The 17732-nt window shown below is 34.3% G+C and overlaps 1 protein-coding gene across 1 annotated transcript in view; it reads right to left on the minus strand.

The window, feature by feature from the left end:
* PIBF1 (progesterone immunomodulatory binding factor 1) overlaps positions 1-17732 on the minus strand; it is a 195280-nt gene that overhangs the window by 126436 nt on the left and 51112 nt on the right. Inside the window, exon 10 of the mRNA XM_080798058.1 lies at positions 9136-9234. Coding sequence (XP_080654184.1) covers positions 9136-9234 — 99 coding nt within the window. The remainder of the gene's footprint in view (positions 1-9135; positions 9235-17732) is intronic.

The following is a 17732-nucleotide window of genomic DNA, read 5'->3' on the forward strand; positions in this document are numbered from 1 at the left end:
AAAATAAAACAAGATGAGACCAGAGAGGGAGACAAACCACAAGAGACTCTTAACCTTAATCTTAAAATCTTAACCTTAAAATTTGTTAAGTTTCTGATTCAGAAACTCATTTATTTAATTTTTCCATATAAACCATAGATTTAATGTCTGGTTAAAAAATTTTTGCTGTAAGATGAAAAAAGTCTGAGGATCTAATGTATAATGTCGTGACTATAGTTGCTAACACTATATTGTGTAATTGAAATTTGCTAAGAGAGTAAAATTTAAATGTTCTCACCCAGAGGGAAAAAAAATGGTAACATGTGAGGTAAGAAATGTGTTAACTTGATCTTTCCACAATGTATACCTATAACAAACCATCAGTTTACATACTTTCAATATCTTATAGTTTTATTTGTCAATTATACTTCAATAAAGCTAGAGAGAAAAAAAAAATTACAAAGATTCAGGAACCCATCACATCAGTAACCCAATGTCTGACAAACTCCAGGGCATCTCCTCCAAAATAAGATGTTTTTGCATCTTGCATATCCTCCATAAAAAAAGAAGGCCTCATGCCAGTAATGGGTACCTAAGACATATTCCTGGTTCACACCACTTATGGGGGTTGGATAGACAGAAAGAATAGTCCTGAAGTGGGGCGCCTGGGTGGCTCAGTGGGTTAAAGCCTCTGCCTTTGGCTTGGGTCATGATCCCAGGGTCCTGGGATCAAGCCCCACACCAGGCTCTCTGCTCAGCAGGGAGCCTGCTTCCTCCTCTCTCTCTGCCTGCCTCTGTCTACTTGTGATCTCTGTCAAATAAATAAAATCTTAAAAAAAAAAAAAAAGAATAGTCTTGAAGTCACCACTAGTAAGAAATGGCTGGCAATAATTTTATTATAAACAGAAATTACTGTAAAGCACTTAATCTAAATGCATCCCTAACTCACTTCCCCTTATCGAGATCCCAAACGCCTGTGCTTTCTAACACCAACCAACACAAGAGGAAGTTAGACTTAAAAACAAAACCCAAACAAACTTGCTGATATTTCTACTTGGATCCCACTAAATGCATAGTTTAACTTAAGGAAACTGACATTTTCCAAAAAATAAATTAGTTTTCTATCTATACCATACCCAAAATGAACTTGGGATGATGAAAGGTATAATGTGAAAAATATAACTATAGAAATTCACATGGAAAAATGAAGGTACAAGGATAGGCAGGTACAAGAATAGCCACAACAACTCTGAAGAAGAATCTTAGTCATTTTGTCAAGTTTCACTAATATTTTTTTTGGAATTTTTGCCATGAATTATACTGAATTTATAGATTAATTAAGTAAGAATTAAATTGCAGGGACATCAAAAATCCTACTTTTCTGACTTCATTCAGAAACATTATAACCTTTTGTAGGGGGATTTTTTTCCAGCTGCTATTGTGCCACAACGGATGGGTGCACACAGCTTACATATGGGAAACCCATGAGCACCTGGCCTGGTGAGCAGGTGGGACCGCAGTTCTGGGTCCCAGGGGACATCTATACAAAGTCACTCCTGAAGACAAGGAGAGGGAGCCAATTTGTCTAATACACAGAAACAAACACAAAAATCAGGCAAAATTAGAAGACAGAAAAACAATTCCAAATGAAAAAACAAGACAAAAACTCAGAAAAAGACCTTAATGAAACAGTGATAAATAATCTACCTGATAAAGAGCTCAAAGGGATGGTCATAGAGATGATCACCAAACCTGGGAGAAGAATGGATGAACTTTAACAAAGAAAAAACATAAGAATATAGCAACCAGAGCTGGTATATATAAAAACAACCAGAAAACAATGAACAAAATGGCAATAAATGCCTACCTACTAACAACTGTTTTAAATGTAAATGGACCTAGTTTTCCAATGAAAAATACAAGAGGGAATCAACAGGAGATTAGATGATACAGAAAAATAGACTAGTGGTACAAATCACCCCATCAGAAAAGAAAAAAAAAAAGAATTCTTAAAATGGGAATTGTTAAATGGACCTCTGGGACAAAATCAAATGTACAAACATTTGCATTACAGGAATTCCCGAAAGAGAAAAGAGAGAAAGGTGCAGAAATCTTATTTGAAGAAATAATATCTGAATATTTTTCCAACCTGAGGAAGGAAACAAATACTAAAGTCCATGAAGCACAGACAGTCCAAAACAAGATGAACCCAAAGAGATCTACACCAAGACACATTATAATTAAAATGCCAAATATTAGATAAGGAGATAATCTTAAAAGCAGCAAGAGAAAAACAGCTAGTCACATACAAGGGAAGCTCCATAAGACTATCAGCTGATTTTTCAGCAGAAACTTCACAGGCCAGAAGAGAGGGGCATGATATATTCAAAGTGTTGGAAGGAAAAAACTCAGAATGAAGACTACTCCACCCAGTAAGGTTATATCATTCAGAACTGAAGGAGAGATAGAGTTTTCTAGACAAGCAAAACTAAAGGAGTTCCCCACCACTTAACCAGCCTTATAAGAAATGTTGAAGATTCAGACTTCTTTAAGTAGGAAAGGCCATAACTAGAAATAGGGAAATATATGAAAGAAAAAATTCTCACTAATAAAGGTAATTATAAAGATAGTAAATTAACGAGTTATAAAGCTAGTATGAAGATTAAGAAGTAAAATCAAGTATAACTATAATAATTAGTTGAAGAATATACAAAATAAAGAGATGTAAAATATGACATCAAAATATAAACATGGTAAGGGGCAGAGTAAAAATGTGCTTTTAGAATGCATTTGAACTTGGGCAGCCATTGACTTAAAATAGACTGTTATAAATATACGTAGAGAAAGAGATGGTAACCACAAGCCAAAACCTTATAATAGAGACAAGAAAAATAAAGTGAAAGGAATATAAACATGACACCAAATGAAGGCATCACACCATAAAGGAAAAAGAGCAAGAAAAGAAGAAAGAAATGGAGACGAACTACAAAACCAAGCAGAAAACAATGAGCAAAACCTACTAACAACTGCTTTAAATGTAAATAGACCTACTTCTCCAATCAAAAGACACAGGGTGGCAAATGGAAACAAAACAAAACAAAAACAAAAAACAAAAAACAAAACAACAACAACAAAAACAGGACTTAAATGAATTAGAAAATTAAGAACAAAGCCCAAAGTTTAAGAAGGAAGTAAATAATAAAGATCAGAGTGAAAATAAATGAAACAGAGGCCTCTCCCACCCTCCCCCAAAAAGAAAAAGATCAATGAAATTAAGAGCAGTTTCTTTTAAAAGATAAATAAAACAGATAAACCTTTAGACAGACTCATCCAGAAACAGAGAGGGTCCAAATAAATAAAATAAAAAATAATTACAACCAACACCACAGAAATACAAAGGATCATAGGAGACAACTATGAACAAGCATACACTAACAAATTGGACAACCTAGAAGAAATGGATAAATTCATAAAAACACACAATTTCCAAGATTAAATCATGAAGAAATAGAAAGTTAAATAGACTGATTTACTAGAAATGAAACTAAATTAGTAATAAAAGAAACTCCTAACAGAAGTTCAGGGCCAGACGGCTCCTTAGGTAAATTCTACCAAACATTTAGAACAGTTAATACTTATCTTTCTCAAATTATTCCAGGAAATTGAAGAGGAAGGATGTTCCCAAACTCATTTTATGAGGTCAGCATTAACCTGATACCAAAACCAGACAAAGACACCACAGAAGATAATTACAGGTCAATACCCCTGATGAACACAGATGCAAAAATCCTCAAAAAATATTAGCAAACCAAATTCAGCAAGGCATTAAAAGGATCATACACCATGAATAAGGATTTATTTTAGGGATACAAAGATGGTTCAACATCCACAAATCATTCAACATGATATACCACATTAACATGATTAAGAATAAAAATCATATGATCATCTTGATAGAGAAAAACCATTCAACAAAATTCAACATCCACTTATGATAAAAACCCTCAACAGAATGAGTATAGAGGTAACATACTTCAATATAATAAAGACCATGGATGACAAACCCACACCTAATATACTCAATGGTGAAAAGCTAAAAGCACTTTCTCTAAGATCAAGAACAAGACAAGGATGCCCATTCTCACCACTTTTATTCAACATGTACTAGAAGTCCTTAGCTATAGCAATTAGACTGAAAAAAGAAATAAATGGCATCCATACTGGAAAGGAAGAAATAAAACTGTCATTATTTGCAGATGATGGGATACTATATATAGAAAACCATGAAGACTCCACCAAACTATTAGAACTAACAAATGAATTCAGTAAACCTGGAGGATACAAAATTAATATACATGAATTTGTTGCATTTCTGTACACTAATAACAAAGCAGCAGAAGGAGAAATTAAGAAAACCCTTCTATCTAAAATTCCATCAAAAAGAGTAAGATATCTAGGAATAAATTTAACCAAGGGGTTAAAGACCTGTACTCTGAAAATTGTAACACGTTGATGAAAGAAACTAAAAACAACTAAGTGGAAAGATATACAACGTTGAAGAATTGGAAGAATTAATGTTGGTAAAATATCCAACTTAAAGCAATCTACAAATTTAATGCAATCCCTATCAAAATATCAAGGGCAGTTTTCATAGAACTAGAACAAATGATACTAGAATTTGTATGGAACCATGAAAGGCCCTGAATACCCAAAGCAAACTTGAGAAAGAAGAATAAAGCTGAATTATCACAACCATATTTCAAACTATACCATAAATCTAAAGTAATCAAACAGTATTGTACCGGCACAAAAGCAGACATATGTCAATGGAACAGACTAGAGAGTACAGAAATACACCCATTACTTAAATGGTCAATTAATCTATGACAAAGGAAGCAAGGATATATAATGGGAAAAAAAGAATCTCTTAGTAAATGGTATTGGGGAAAACTGGAAAGCCACTCAAACTGAACTACCTTCTCACACCATAAACAAAAATAAACTCAAAAACAGATTAAAGACCTAAACATAAGACCTGAAACCATAACTCTTAGAAAAAAACACAGGCAGTAAGTTCTTTGACATTGATCTTAGCACTATTATTTTGGATCTGTCCCCTCAGACAAAGACAACAGCAGCAAAAATTAACAAATGGGACTCCATCAAACTAAAAAGTTTTTATACAGCAAAGAAAATTATCAACAAAACAAAAACACAACATATGGAATAGGAGCAGATATTTGCAGATGATATATACAAATACAGGTTAATATCTATATAAAAAAAGAACTCACACAACTCAGTATTAAGGAAACAATCTGATTACAGAATGGGCAGAGGACCAGAATAGACATTTTTCCAAAGACATACAGACTGCCAAAAGGCACATGAAAAAATGTTCAACATCACTAATCATCAGGGAAACGCAAATCAAAACCACAAAGAGGTATCACCTAACAGCTGTCAGGATGGCTATTACTGAAAAGACAAGAAATATCAAATGTTGGTGAGGATGTAGAAAAAAGAGAACTTTTTTTAAAAAAAAATTTTCCAAATTGTTATTATTTTTTAAATTAACATATAGTGTGTTATTTTTCCCAGGGGTACAGGTCTGTGAATCGTCAGGCTTACACACTTTACAGCACTCACCACAGCACAAACCCTCCTCAATGTCCATATAACCCAACCACCCTCTCCATACTCCCCTCCCCCTAGCAACCCTGTTTGTTTTGTGAGATTAAGAGTCTCTTATGGTTTGTCTCCCTCCAAATCCCATCTTATTTCATTTTTTGCTTCCCTACCCGTGAAACTCCCCACTTTACCTCTCAAATTCCTCGTATCAGGGAGATCATATAATAATTTTCTTTCTTTGACTTATTTCGCTGAGCATTATACTCTCTAGTTTCATCCTCATCATTGCAAATGGCAAGATTTCATTTCTTTTGATGGCTGCATAGTATTCCATAGTATAGCTATACCACCTCTTCTTTATCCATTCATCTGTTGATGGACATCTAGGTTCTTTCCATAGTTTGGCTCTTGTGGACATTGCTGCTATAAACATTTGGATGCACGTGCCCCTTTGGATCACTACATTTTTATCTTTAGGGTAAATACCCAGTAGTGCGAATGCTGGGTTGTAGGGTAGCTCTATTTTCAACTTTTTGAGGAACCTCCATGCTGTTTTCCAGAGTGGCTGCACCAGCTTGCATTCCCACCAACAGTGAAGGAGGGTTCCCCTTTCTCCGCATTCTTGCCAGCATCTGTCGTTTCCTGACTTGTTAATTTTAGCCATTCTGACTGGTGTGAGGTGGTATCTCATTGTGGTTTTGATTTGTATTTCCCTGATGATGAGTGATGTGGAGCACTTGAGAAAAGGAACTCTTGTGCACTTTTGGTGCAAATGTAAATTGATATAGCAACTATGGAAAATAATTTGGAGGTTCCTTTAAAAAGCTAAAAATAGAATGACCATCCAGCAATTCTATAGCTACAGATAACTATAATTCTGTTATCCATAGAAAACAAAAACACTAATTTGAAAAGATACAAGCACTCCTATGCTAATCACAGCATCATTTACAACAGCCAAAGTATCAAAGCAACCCAAGTGTCCACAGATAGATGAATGGATAAAGAAGATGTGTTGTGTATGTATGTGTGTAAATGTATGTAGGTATGTGTATACACCCCCCCCGAATATTAGTTCTAATAAAGAATGGAATCTTGTTATTTACAACAACATGGGTAGACTTCGAGCATATTATGGTAAGTGAAATAAATCAGAGAAAGACAAATACCTTATGATTTCATTTACATTGGAATCTAAGAAGCAAAACAAACAACAAACAAAAAGCAGAAACAGACTCAAATACACTGATGGTTGCCAGAGTAGAGAGCAGATAGAGGGATGGAAGAAATAGTTGAAGGGGATTAAGAGGTACAGTCTTCTAGTTATAAAATAAAATAAAATTATATTAAAATTATTATAAAATAAAAAATTATAAAAAATTATTATAAAATTATTATAAAATTATTATAAAATAAATAATATATGGGGATGTAATGTACAGCATAAGGAATACAGTCAATAACATTTTAAAAACTTTTCATGGTGACAGATGGTAACTAGACTTATTGTAGTGATCCTTTTGTAATGTGTATAAATACTGAGTCACTATGTTGTACACCTGAAATAAAATATCATACTGCGTATCAATTAAACCTTAATGGGAAAAATGAGCTGTTCCAGTTTATTCAAAATTCTAGTGGAAAATGATTTTAAAAGATCAACTGTTAAATAGCAAGAGTTCAGAACTAATTGAACAATTACTTTATAATAATAAAAACAAACATTCCTATATTACTAATTATGTGCAAGACACTGTTCTACATGCTTTACAAGCTTTAAATGACTGAATTCTCATTAATTCGAAAGATCCCTTTAAGGACTAAAGCATCCCATGGCTTTTAGGATAAATACCGGTTGCTAGTATATTCTTACCTTACAAATAAGGTAAGAAGGATTTTAGAGAACCAGAGTTTAGAACAAGAGAGAGGTGAGAAAAATATAAAACAGCCAATTTTAAGGTCATATTTACTATTCTCTTTTCCCCAAATTCATAAAAATGAAATGCTAGTAAGTTATAAAATTCTGCCCGAGTATAACAGTTCTGTTTTACTAGCTAAAAACTTGCACTTTCTTTTGAAGTTTGTTAGTTTGTCCATCAGTATTATTCTAGACCATCCTAAAAAAAGTCACATTAAAAAACAACATCAACAAAATGCCAAATAAATCTTGTGTGTATACCATATAGTTTCATAAATGGAAAGGTTATACATAATAAAAGATCTTATGGTAGGTTATAACAGCACTCCAATAAAAACAGCTGATTTATAAATGTATTTTATATTAAAATGTTTGGATTTAGATATACTTTCACATTACAGAAGAGACTCCTCTAATATTATTTTTATTAATGTGCCAAGTTTATAAAGTTGATGTGAATTCAGAAGTATAACAATTTGAGCCACTTCTAGAGGATTTCAGTAATAGGTTAATTATATGAAGACTTACCTCAATTTTTAGTGTCAGATATTGCTTAAATCACAAATGAATCTGTAAGTCTTCATTTAATAATTAAAAGCTTCACTGAGTTATTTTCAAAGTTTATCAGTATGTGAAAGGTATATGGAAACTTGATGAACTAGTTTAGCAACTTTTCTCTTTGAAATTATTTTCAAAATAAAAGTTGAAAAAAAAGGGTAATGATTCTGTTTACTCAGTAGTCAAACCACTGAAAATCTAGGGTGTTCAACAGTATTTACCTTAATACTCATCAGTGATTTTCCTATTAGCTAGACTACTAAAAATAAATATACTTTTCTATTGATAAATTAAAGACAAATCATTTTCTCTCTTTCCCTTTCTCCAACACACATGAACCAGAGCATACAGATTTTTAAGAAATGATCTGGGGACATATAATGGTATTAATACTTTGGAGTCAAGTTCAGTAGGTTCTTTTAAAGTAAAACTCCTTCTACTTTATGATTAGCAATTCAACTCCTAGAGAAAATTTACCAAAGAGAAATAAAAAAAATATACCCAAAAAAGACTTTATAAAAAAGTTCATAGTAGCTTCATTCATGATAGCTACAACATGGAAACAACCTAATGGAAACAACCTAAATGTCCACTGATAGGTGAGTAAATAAAACAAACTGTGGTATATTCAAACCCAGCAACACTAAAGAATGAGCTACTGATATAACAACAAAATGGATGAAAATACAATGTTGAATGAAAGAAGCTAGATACAAAAAAGTACATACTGTACAATTCCATTCATTTTCAATCCAATACGAGCAAAACTAAGCTTTGGTGACAGAAATGAGACAGTGTTTACCTTTCGAGGAATAGTGGTTGAGATGGATAAAAGGCATATAAGGAAACTCTGTAGGGTGATTGCACTGTGCTATATCTTGTTTTAGTATATGCAATAATTACATATTACAAAAACAATGCACGCAACTATAGTTCAATGGAATTAAATATTATACTTCTATTAAAAATATTTTTCCTTAGAAGAAAAAGTTTCAGCAATGAAAATCAAAAAAGAGTTTTTAACATTTCCAGATTTTTAGAATGCTTACCTGTCTAAGAGCTGATCATGTTTTTCTAAAGCATCCTTTTCAGCCATCACTGCTCGGTCCTTTTCTGCCACAGCATTGTCCCTCGCATCTCGGAGATTTCTAAAATTTAAACATACACTCATTTGTTCCAAAAACAAAATATCTTTTAAAGTTTCATAACCGTGTTTGCTTAGAATTGTCTGACACTCTTAAGGACCCACTGGAGGGTGGTGACCCAAGGTGCATATTATATGAATTTGCTTGCCTTGGTGTTTTTCTGTAGCAGGACAGTAATGCAGGTGCAAACATGGTCTATCTCTATATGTCACATTATCTTTCTCCATAACTTATCTCTACATGGGGTGAAGGTAGGCTCAACGACTTATATATACAGTAACTTGCTTAATCCTTACCATAATCTAGTGAAGTAGGTATGATTACAAAATATCCAGAAGAAACCGAGGTCTTGAGAAGTTAATACATGTTCTCTAAAACATTTTAAATGAAAAGTATAATATAGAGATCACAAGTGTCAAAATGGGAACAAAGTTTGGGATATGAGTAAATTGAAGTGATGGCCCTTGAGATCTCACTTATAGAGGAATGGAAAAGAAGAGAACTCAAGAACTCTAGAGAGCTGACAGGTTAGGACAAAGTAGAAGGGGCAAAGGACATGGAGTCCTGATAAGATGACAAACAGATAAATGTAAGTAGTATACAAGCAAGATGGAAGACTAGAGATTGCTGTTAAAGGATGGTGATGTGGAGGCAGAACAGTACTTTCAATGACATCATTTTAGTTGATCCCAAGATCCAGGGTGTGACCAGTAAAGTAGCTAAGTGAAGGAGAGATGAGATAAAGGTCAATATTCACGTAGGGGTCAAGAAACCATGAAGCCAGAGCATTAGGTTAAGTCATCCACTTACAATACTGATGACAGCAGGAACTGAAATTGAGAGAAAGATACATTTAGTGACAGTGAAGGATAATGTCCAAAAGGCAGAAGGTAACAAGAGTGGCACAGCAAGATATGAGCCTTTAAAGATCAAATCTCATTTGTTTTTTTAATCAAAGTGGAAGTCTGGATCAAGAAAAGATCAACACGAAGCTTCTTGCAGAGAGCCACTTAATTTTAAAAAAATCCTCTTCTCTAACATAGTTGTAAATACATGTAGAGTGTAACATAAATGATTTTGTGCACCCAATTTCTACAAATTTCTTATGTTTTATTTTCTAACCTGTTTCATAGTGGAGTAAACTGGAGTTCAAGAGCTCAAGTACCTACTTCAATGTCACACCCCATGTTAAAGCCATAATTTGAGCCCAATGATGTCTTTACTGCAAAGCAAACGGTTTTTTACATCATATCACCACATCCCCCTTTAAGAACTGGATTGGGTATTAGGATTTTGTGTTTATTATTCATGGAGAATGTCAGTAGAAAGTCATGAAAACCCACATCATTTGAATAAATCTATGTAATAACTATTGGATAGGAATGCTTACTTGCTGTGCCACTATGAAATGTCATCTTTTACACTGTGATGCTAACAACAAAATTAAAATTGGAAACATATCAACCAATGGAGATTCATCAGTCAAATGGTTTAAGAGGCAGAAATAAAATAGTTTTAAAAAACTGTAGTACAGATAAATTATTAAAAAGAAAACAGCTTTTGTATACTATTATCCAAATGGAAGTGCATTTTAAAATAGATATCACAAAATGTCATGTCATTATTTTCTGACATTATCCTGATTACAATGACCTTCCAAAACTATTCTATCAAACTGAAACATGAAAATTTAGTTTTATACATAGAATTAAATTCTTTAAGCATATTAAACATTTACATATTTTTCATTCCTAGATGATCTATGTATTTTAGTCAGTAAATCATCACAAAATGGTTTTAATTTTCACTTCTCAAAGATAGCTTCATTATTCTCTGAGTTATTTCAATAGTAAAATTCCAAGTAGATTGCAACTATAGTACTATTAATCAATGCTTCCTTAGTAGGTAGAGAAGCTTCAGTCCCTAACTATATTTCCTTTCTGGCAATAATGGGCATTAGAAATAAAAGTAAGTCACAGAGAATGAAACGAAACCCAGAATAAACTAATAATAGGGCTTGAGTGGAGGTATGATTAGAAGGTTATAATGGATTCAAGATGCCACAATCTATATCATCCAGTCAACTATAATTAGTGCTATATTAAGGCATAACAAAATTTCAAGGCCACAAAGAAGAGGAGTTGATTATTTTTTAACTGGAGGAAGAAAGATGAGTGAATGAAGGGAAGATATGTAAGTTGGATCTTGAAGGACAAATAAGTAAAGGTAATTCAAAAAAAGAAAACTAAAATGAATCAGAGAAAGTGCTAGAAGTTGAGGCTTCTATCAACAGGTCCTCCCACAGATGTCTGCTGGTAGGATTTCTGTGTGAACCTAATTTCCTTATCAGTTACCATACCTTTCACATCTCCACCTACAACCTGCATACAAGAAGCCATACAATTCCTTTTAACAGAAAGATACAGATACTTTCTTTAATATTATCAATTGACCTTTAAGGTTTCAAATTAAATTGGATATGAACTAAACGTATTTCACTGACAATAATAGTAATAACAAACATATAAAGTGCTTGCCACGTGCTAGGAACTATTTTAGGCATTTTGCATATAATAATTCATTTAATCTTCACAACAACCCCACAAAATAGATTACATCATTATTTCCTTTTTACAAAGGAGAAGACTGAAACACAGAGAAGTTAAGTATTTATCTAAGGTCAGAAGTAAATAAGCTATGGTGTCTAAATTGTCTGGTTCTAGAGTCCAGGCTCCTCACCAAACTATGCTGCCTTTCTTAAGGGCACCGTTTTCTCCTTGAAAACTTGTTGCAGGACTTTTTTCCTCCCTCAGTGCCCGTGGTTCTAGGTCATGCCGCTTTGAAGAATGAAGAGGTAGAACGGTGGGCAGCAAAGCAAGGTTTATTGAGTGATAACAAAGTGGTAGTACAAAGCTGCCGAGGAGGGAGGGGACCTGAAGGCGTTGCCACTGGAGTTTTCTAACTCTAGGGGCTTGTTGGTGGGCTGCTTTAGTCTGATTAACCCTCCCCGCACCTGTCATCCCATTAGGTTTTTGTCCAATGGGAAAGGGTGGAAGGCTCCTTCCAGGGCCGTATAAAATCCTTTTAAGGGTTGTTTCCGCTTAGGGCATCAGCCCCTCATCCCTGCCTGTGTGCCTTCCAATTATCCTTCATCAATTTCATAGCACAAATGTTAAATCAAAAATAAGTCTTGAAAGAACTGTGATTATATTATATATACAATTGTTTTTATAGTCCATGCTCCTTCAGACCTAATTAGACTGGTTTGCTAGAATACCAGATGGATTATATTCTGGCCACAGATAAAACCCTAACTGCCATATAACTAATAAATTATCCATTTTAAATGTTAAATGCATTAGAAAATGTAACAACATACAATTATGGAAGAGCAGGAATTCTAATATTCTTCAAAAGAACAAACTCAAAAAACTGATAGACTATCCACAGCATGTAGAAGCTAATGAAGCTAATGTTTTAAAAGTCCAAATTGACTATATAATCAAATGTAATTATAATAATAAAGAGAGATGCTGGGAGTTGGCCAACTGGTCAGCATTATAACAAATGTTTTAAATATAAAATTAAAATATTTCATCCTTTAAAATGCTTTTTAAAAAGCTTAACATTTGAGGGGTGACTGGGGTGCCTGGTGGCTCAGTCAATTAAGCGCCCGACTCTTGATTTTTGGTTCAGGTCATGATCTCAGGATCATGAGGTCGAACCCTGTGCTGGGCTCTGCACTGAGTCTGCTTGACCCTCACCCTCTGCTCCTCACCCTGCTCATGCTCTTTCACTCTCTTTCTCTCTCTCAAATAGATCTTTAAAAAGCTAGCATTTGATTTCAAAACCATTTTTCATGATTCTTTCATGTTGCTTCCTACAAACTCCATCCCCCATATACACATACTTATCTCTCCTATCCATCCTATATTTGTGCATGGGAGGTAGAGAGGAAAGATGGCAGAAAAGGGAAAAGAAATCTGATCAATCCTATGGAAAGTGCAAAAGTAAAGTGACCTAGTATATATTATAACTCGTATCCAAATAACGTATTTTTCAATTTGAGGCATTTTTATGAGTGAAAGAGGGTGTTATTAATAATCATGCTAGAGAAGCAGGCATAAACCGGGATTTCAGGGGACAAACAACTGGGAGATATTGTCATTTAAATTATAACATTCAAACAAGAAACTTAAAAAGTTTTATTTCTCTAGATAAAAGGATTTTAATATTATAATAAAATAGATGTGTTTCATATGCAAACTAGTATATCTGTGCAGAGATGATTTCATGTATATAAAGTTTAGCCAGAAGTATCTTACAACCAAAACCTGAAACCTCAGTACAAACCTAACAACAGATTTCTGCACATGGAATGTATCTTCCTACAACTAGAAGATAAATTTCATGGCACCAGTATGCCAAATCTAAATTTATACCTGAAAAGTGGCAAGAAAAATGTTGGAAGAATGAGAAAACCTTGAGAACCTCTGAAATTCTAACAGGAACAAATCAGGGTTTGCGAATGCCAATGGCATGCTTAGCTGGAATAAACATCACTAACAACTCAAAACTTGAAATTTACCAAGAATAAAAAGTGAAAAACCATGGTTGTCAGAAGAGCTCAACAGGCATAAAACTAACCAACCCATCTTCCTTCTTCCTCCATATAAAAATATTTTTGGTTAATAAAAGTGAATACATCCTTTCCAGTTGGAACAAAAAGAGACTGAAACAGGCTGTTTATATGACAAGCTTATTTATAGGGAAAGTGCTTGAATTAATCATCAACCTCTACATTATTTTCCTGGACAACACATAAAACTGCTCATTTCCACGCCTGATGCCTTCGTTCCTTTAAAATGGCATAGACAAGAAGGGCTGCAAGTGGATTATCTACTGCTTATAATCAAATGACCAGTAATTGTTCCTTTAACACAGTTGTTGAAAATGAATGAATAGGACGTAGCAAAAAAGGCAAAGTGGAAATTTTATATAACACAATTTCTTGGGAGAAGCTATGCATTTTCAGAGAAGAAACTTTTTGAGATTACTGTTGCCTGAACATACTATATTTTCCTATCATTTTATTTTAGTTGGTGCTCAGGCAGATATTTTTTCATTTTATAGATGTGAAAACTTTATCCCAGAGTAGGTATCTAACCAAACCATGGTTTAAAACAAGTTACGAAAAGTTTAAGCATTAAAATGCAAGAACTTATTTAAAATCATTCATGTGTTGAAGTTTAAAAGGTAGCTGATAAAACACAATGTAATATATTAGAATGAAATAGGGTAAATCCTTTTTTTTTTACTTTTTTATTTTAATTCAATTAATTAACATATAATGTATTACTGGTTTAAGAGGTACAGGTCTGTTATTCATCAGTCTTATATAATATGCATTGCTCGTTATATCACATGCCCTCCTTAATGTCCATCACCCAGTTATTCTATCCCTCTACCCGCCCCCCCAGCAACCTTCAGTTTGAAACTGGGTGGATCTGGTGGATGGTTAACTGAGTGACTACTTTATTAAATCCATCTCATTATAAATCTTTGTATAGGTTTTCACCTAAACCAACAGTTACCTGATTTCTCAAAAGCAGTTCCAACTAATTCTCTCATTCAACAAATATTTATTGAGCAATTACTATGTACCAGGTACTGGTACCTGGGAATCCAGCACTGAAAAACAGATGAAATTTCTACTTACATGGAGATTACATTCCAATACAAAAGAACCCAAAGTATGTTAGTAGGTACTAAGTGCTCTGGAGAAGAATAAAGCAAAGAAGGGGCTAGGGCAGCAAGCATGGCAATTTCACAATTTTAAATAGGGTGGTCAGGAAAGATATCAGAAACAAGTAAGTCAGCATTTTATGTAGAAATTTAGACTGACACAAATGACATTCAGATCCTCGATGTCTATATTGTAATTTTTTAAAATACTGCATAAAGGTAAAAGGTATCAAAAGACTACCATTTATATATAGCTTAATAATTTATAATCTATTTTTCACATACATGATCTCATTTAGACCTTACAGACCACCTCGTGCAATAGTATTAGCTCATTTTCTAGAAGAGGAAATCAAACTTCAGGGATATTAAGTGAGATATTCACTCAGCTAATTTAGTGGCAGAGGCAGAATTTAAATTTAGTCTTTTAATCTCTTTCATAATATACTCCCCTGTTGAGGGAATAATGCTCTTCTTCCAAATGTGTAAGAGAGTCTGTAAGTTTCAGTCACAAAATACCTACTAAGCAAGAAGTTATTTATGTAACAAATCTCACCAACAGAGTGAATTTCACTCATTCTTTGCCATAGCTCCAAACTGGATTTTAAAGCAAATATAAAGTACAGAAGAAGACAAGAAACGTAACTTATAAACTGAGCAAAAGCATACATACAGAGGCGCCTGGGTGGCTCAGTGGGTTAAAGCCTCTGCCTTCGGCTCAGGTCGTGATCCCAGGGTCCTGGGATCGAGCCCTGCATTGGGCTCTCTGCTCATCGGGAAGCCTGCCTCCCCACTCTCTCTCTCTGCCTGCCGCTCTGCCTACTTGTGATCTCTGTCTGTCAAATAAATAAATAAATAAATAAATCTATCTTTAAAAAAAAAAAAAAAAAGCATACATACATGTTATAACCCCAACTAGAGTATTTGTGATGTACCCAAATACCCAAGTTCTTTCTTTGCTTATCTCTGCCTTTTCTAAAGTCTTTTATCTCTTCCACTGTCTTCCCCTTCCTATCAACCTCCTAACTTCACAAACTGCTGGTATGATTACAAGGGTAAATGCCAAGATCAGATGGCATGAGTTCCATCTTTCTTTTCCACATCTAAGAAGAGAAAATAAAAAGCACTCTCTTAATATCCCCCCAGTGTATAGAAAGCCAACCAAAGGTATAACATGTTTTTCTAATCTCCTCATTTAATTTTCTTCTAAAAATGTTAATTGGGGGAGGGGTAAGGAGACTGAGTACAAATATGCAAGTGTAAATAGTTCATCTGTTTTATTAACTCATACTGTGAAATTTTAAAAGAAATAATCTATAATTTTTACTTTATCAAAGACTAGTGAAATATAAGCTCTAAGAACAGTTACATCTTGCCATAATGAAGAAAATTTGATTCAAAGAGTTTCAGCCATAAAAAATACAGGGTTGGATTACTGTGAGGTTAATAAATGGCGAAGGTGAGCCTATACAACTAGCTGGCTTGGGGTCTCTGAGCAACGCAAATCCCTCTGGATCTGGGCTACAGTTTGGCACCACCTGGTGGCAACTGCCCACTTTAGTGTCAATATCCATGGGGTCATTCTGCATCTAGGGCCTGGCTGAGGCTTCGAGGACAGCAGCCCCAGTTCCAGAAATTTCCTGGTTAGGTGGTATCCATTTTGATGTACATATGGAGTCAGAACAATACTGGAGAGAAGGAAATCTGCTTTCAGTTTCCCTGCTTCCAGAAATGATTCTGTCTGCTGTTTCTCAATTGACCTGCATCAAGCATCCTACAGAATAAGGGCTAATTTGTCTAAATCTTTATTACTATGCATTTTAAAGGATTTTTTTTTTAAAGAACAAAAGCTAAAAAATCAGGAAATTCTCAAATTGATTATAATATCAAAGTTTATGTGGCTATGTGGATTGTTTGGAAGTAATTATGCATGTTATCATAGAAATAATCCCATGAATTTTAAGATTATTAAATCAGTCAATAAAAGCCTATAAAAGCCCTAACAGAATCGAGTCACAGGACTAAAAGTACTTACTTGTAAAATAGAAATAATAACCCTTATGCCACAGGTCTATCTTATGTCCAAAACTTTCTCTTGAGATTTAGAACCTTATACAATTTTTCTGCTTGCCTATTACACAGAAACTTCAAATAAAGCTAATTTTATCATGGTTTCTTATTAAAGCCTTGTTTTTTTCTAATGTTTTAAAAATGGCATCACCATCCACATTAGCTACCCCATCCAAAAACCTGAGGACAATATCTTCTCACTCCCTAATCCAATCTAGTCACTGAATTCTCCTGCTGGTTCCACCTCCTACACTGGTTTCCAATCTGGCCCATTACTCTCCATCTCTATTGCTACTAACCCAATTTTATCATCACTTCTCATTCTGATAACAGAAACAACCTCAAAGAGTAGTCTCTATGTCTCTAGCCATATGCTCCACTTCTCTAATCTCTCCATACTGCAGTCACTCTCTCTCTAAAAAAAGGAGAGCGAGCATGCAAGGCATGCATGTGTGTGTAGGGGAGGGGCAGAGGGAACAGGAGAGAGAGAATCTCAAGCAGGCTCCACACCAAGCATGGAGTCTGATGCAGAGCTCGATCATGACCTAAGCCAAGATCAAGAGTCAGATGTTTAATCAACTGAGTCACCCAGGCACCCCTAGCAGTCTCTTTTTTATATAAGATCAAATCATATAACACATATTCTTAAAATCTTTCAGTTGTTCCCCACGGGTCTTACCTAGACA

Source organism: Martes martes, assembly GCF_963455335.1.
Source record: "Martes martes genome assembly, chromosome: 3".
Classification (NCBI taxonomy): domain Eukaryota; kingdom Metazoa; phylum Chordata; class Mammalia; order Carnivora; family Mustelidae; genus Martes; species Martes martes.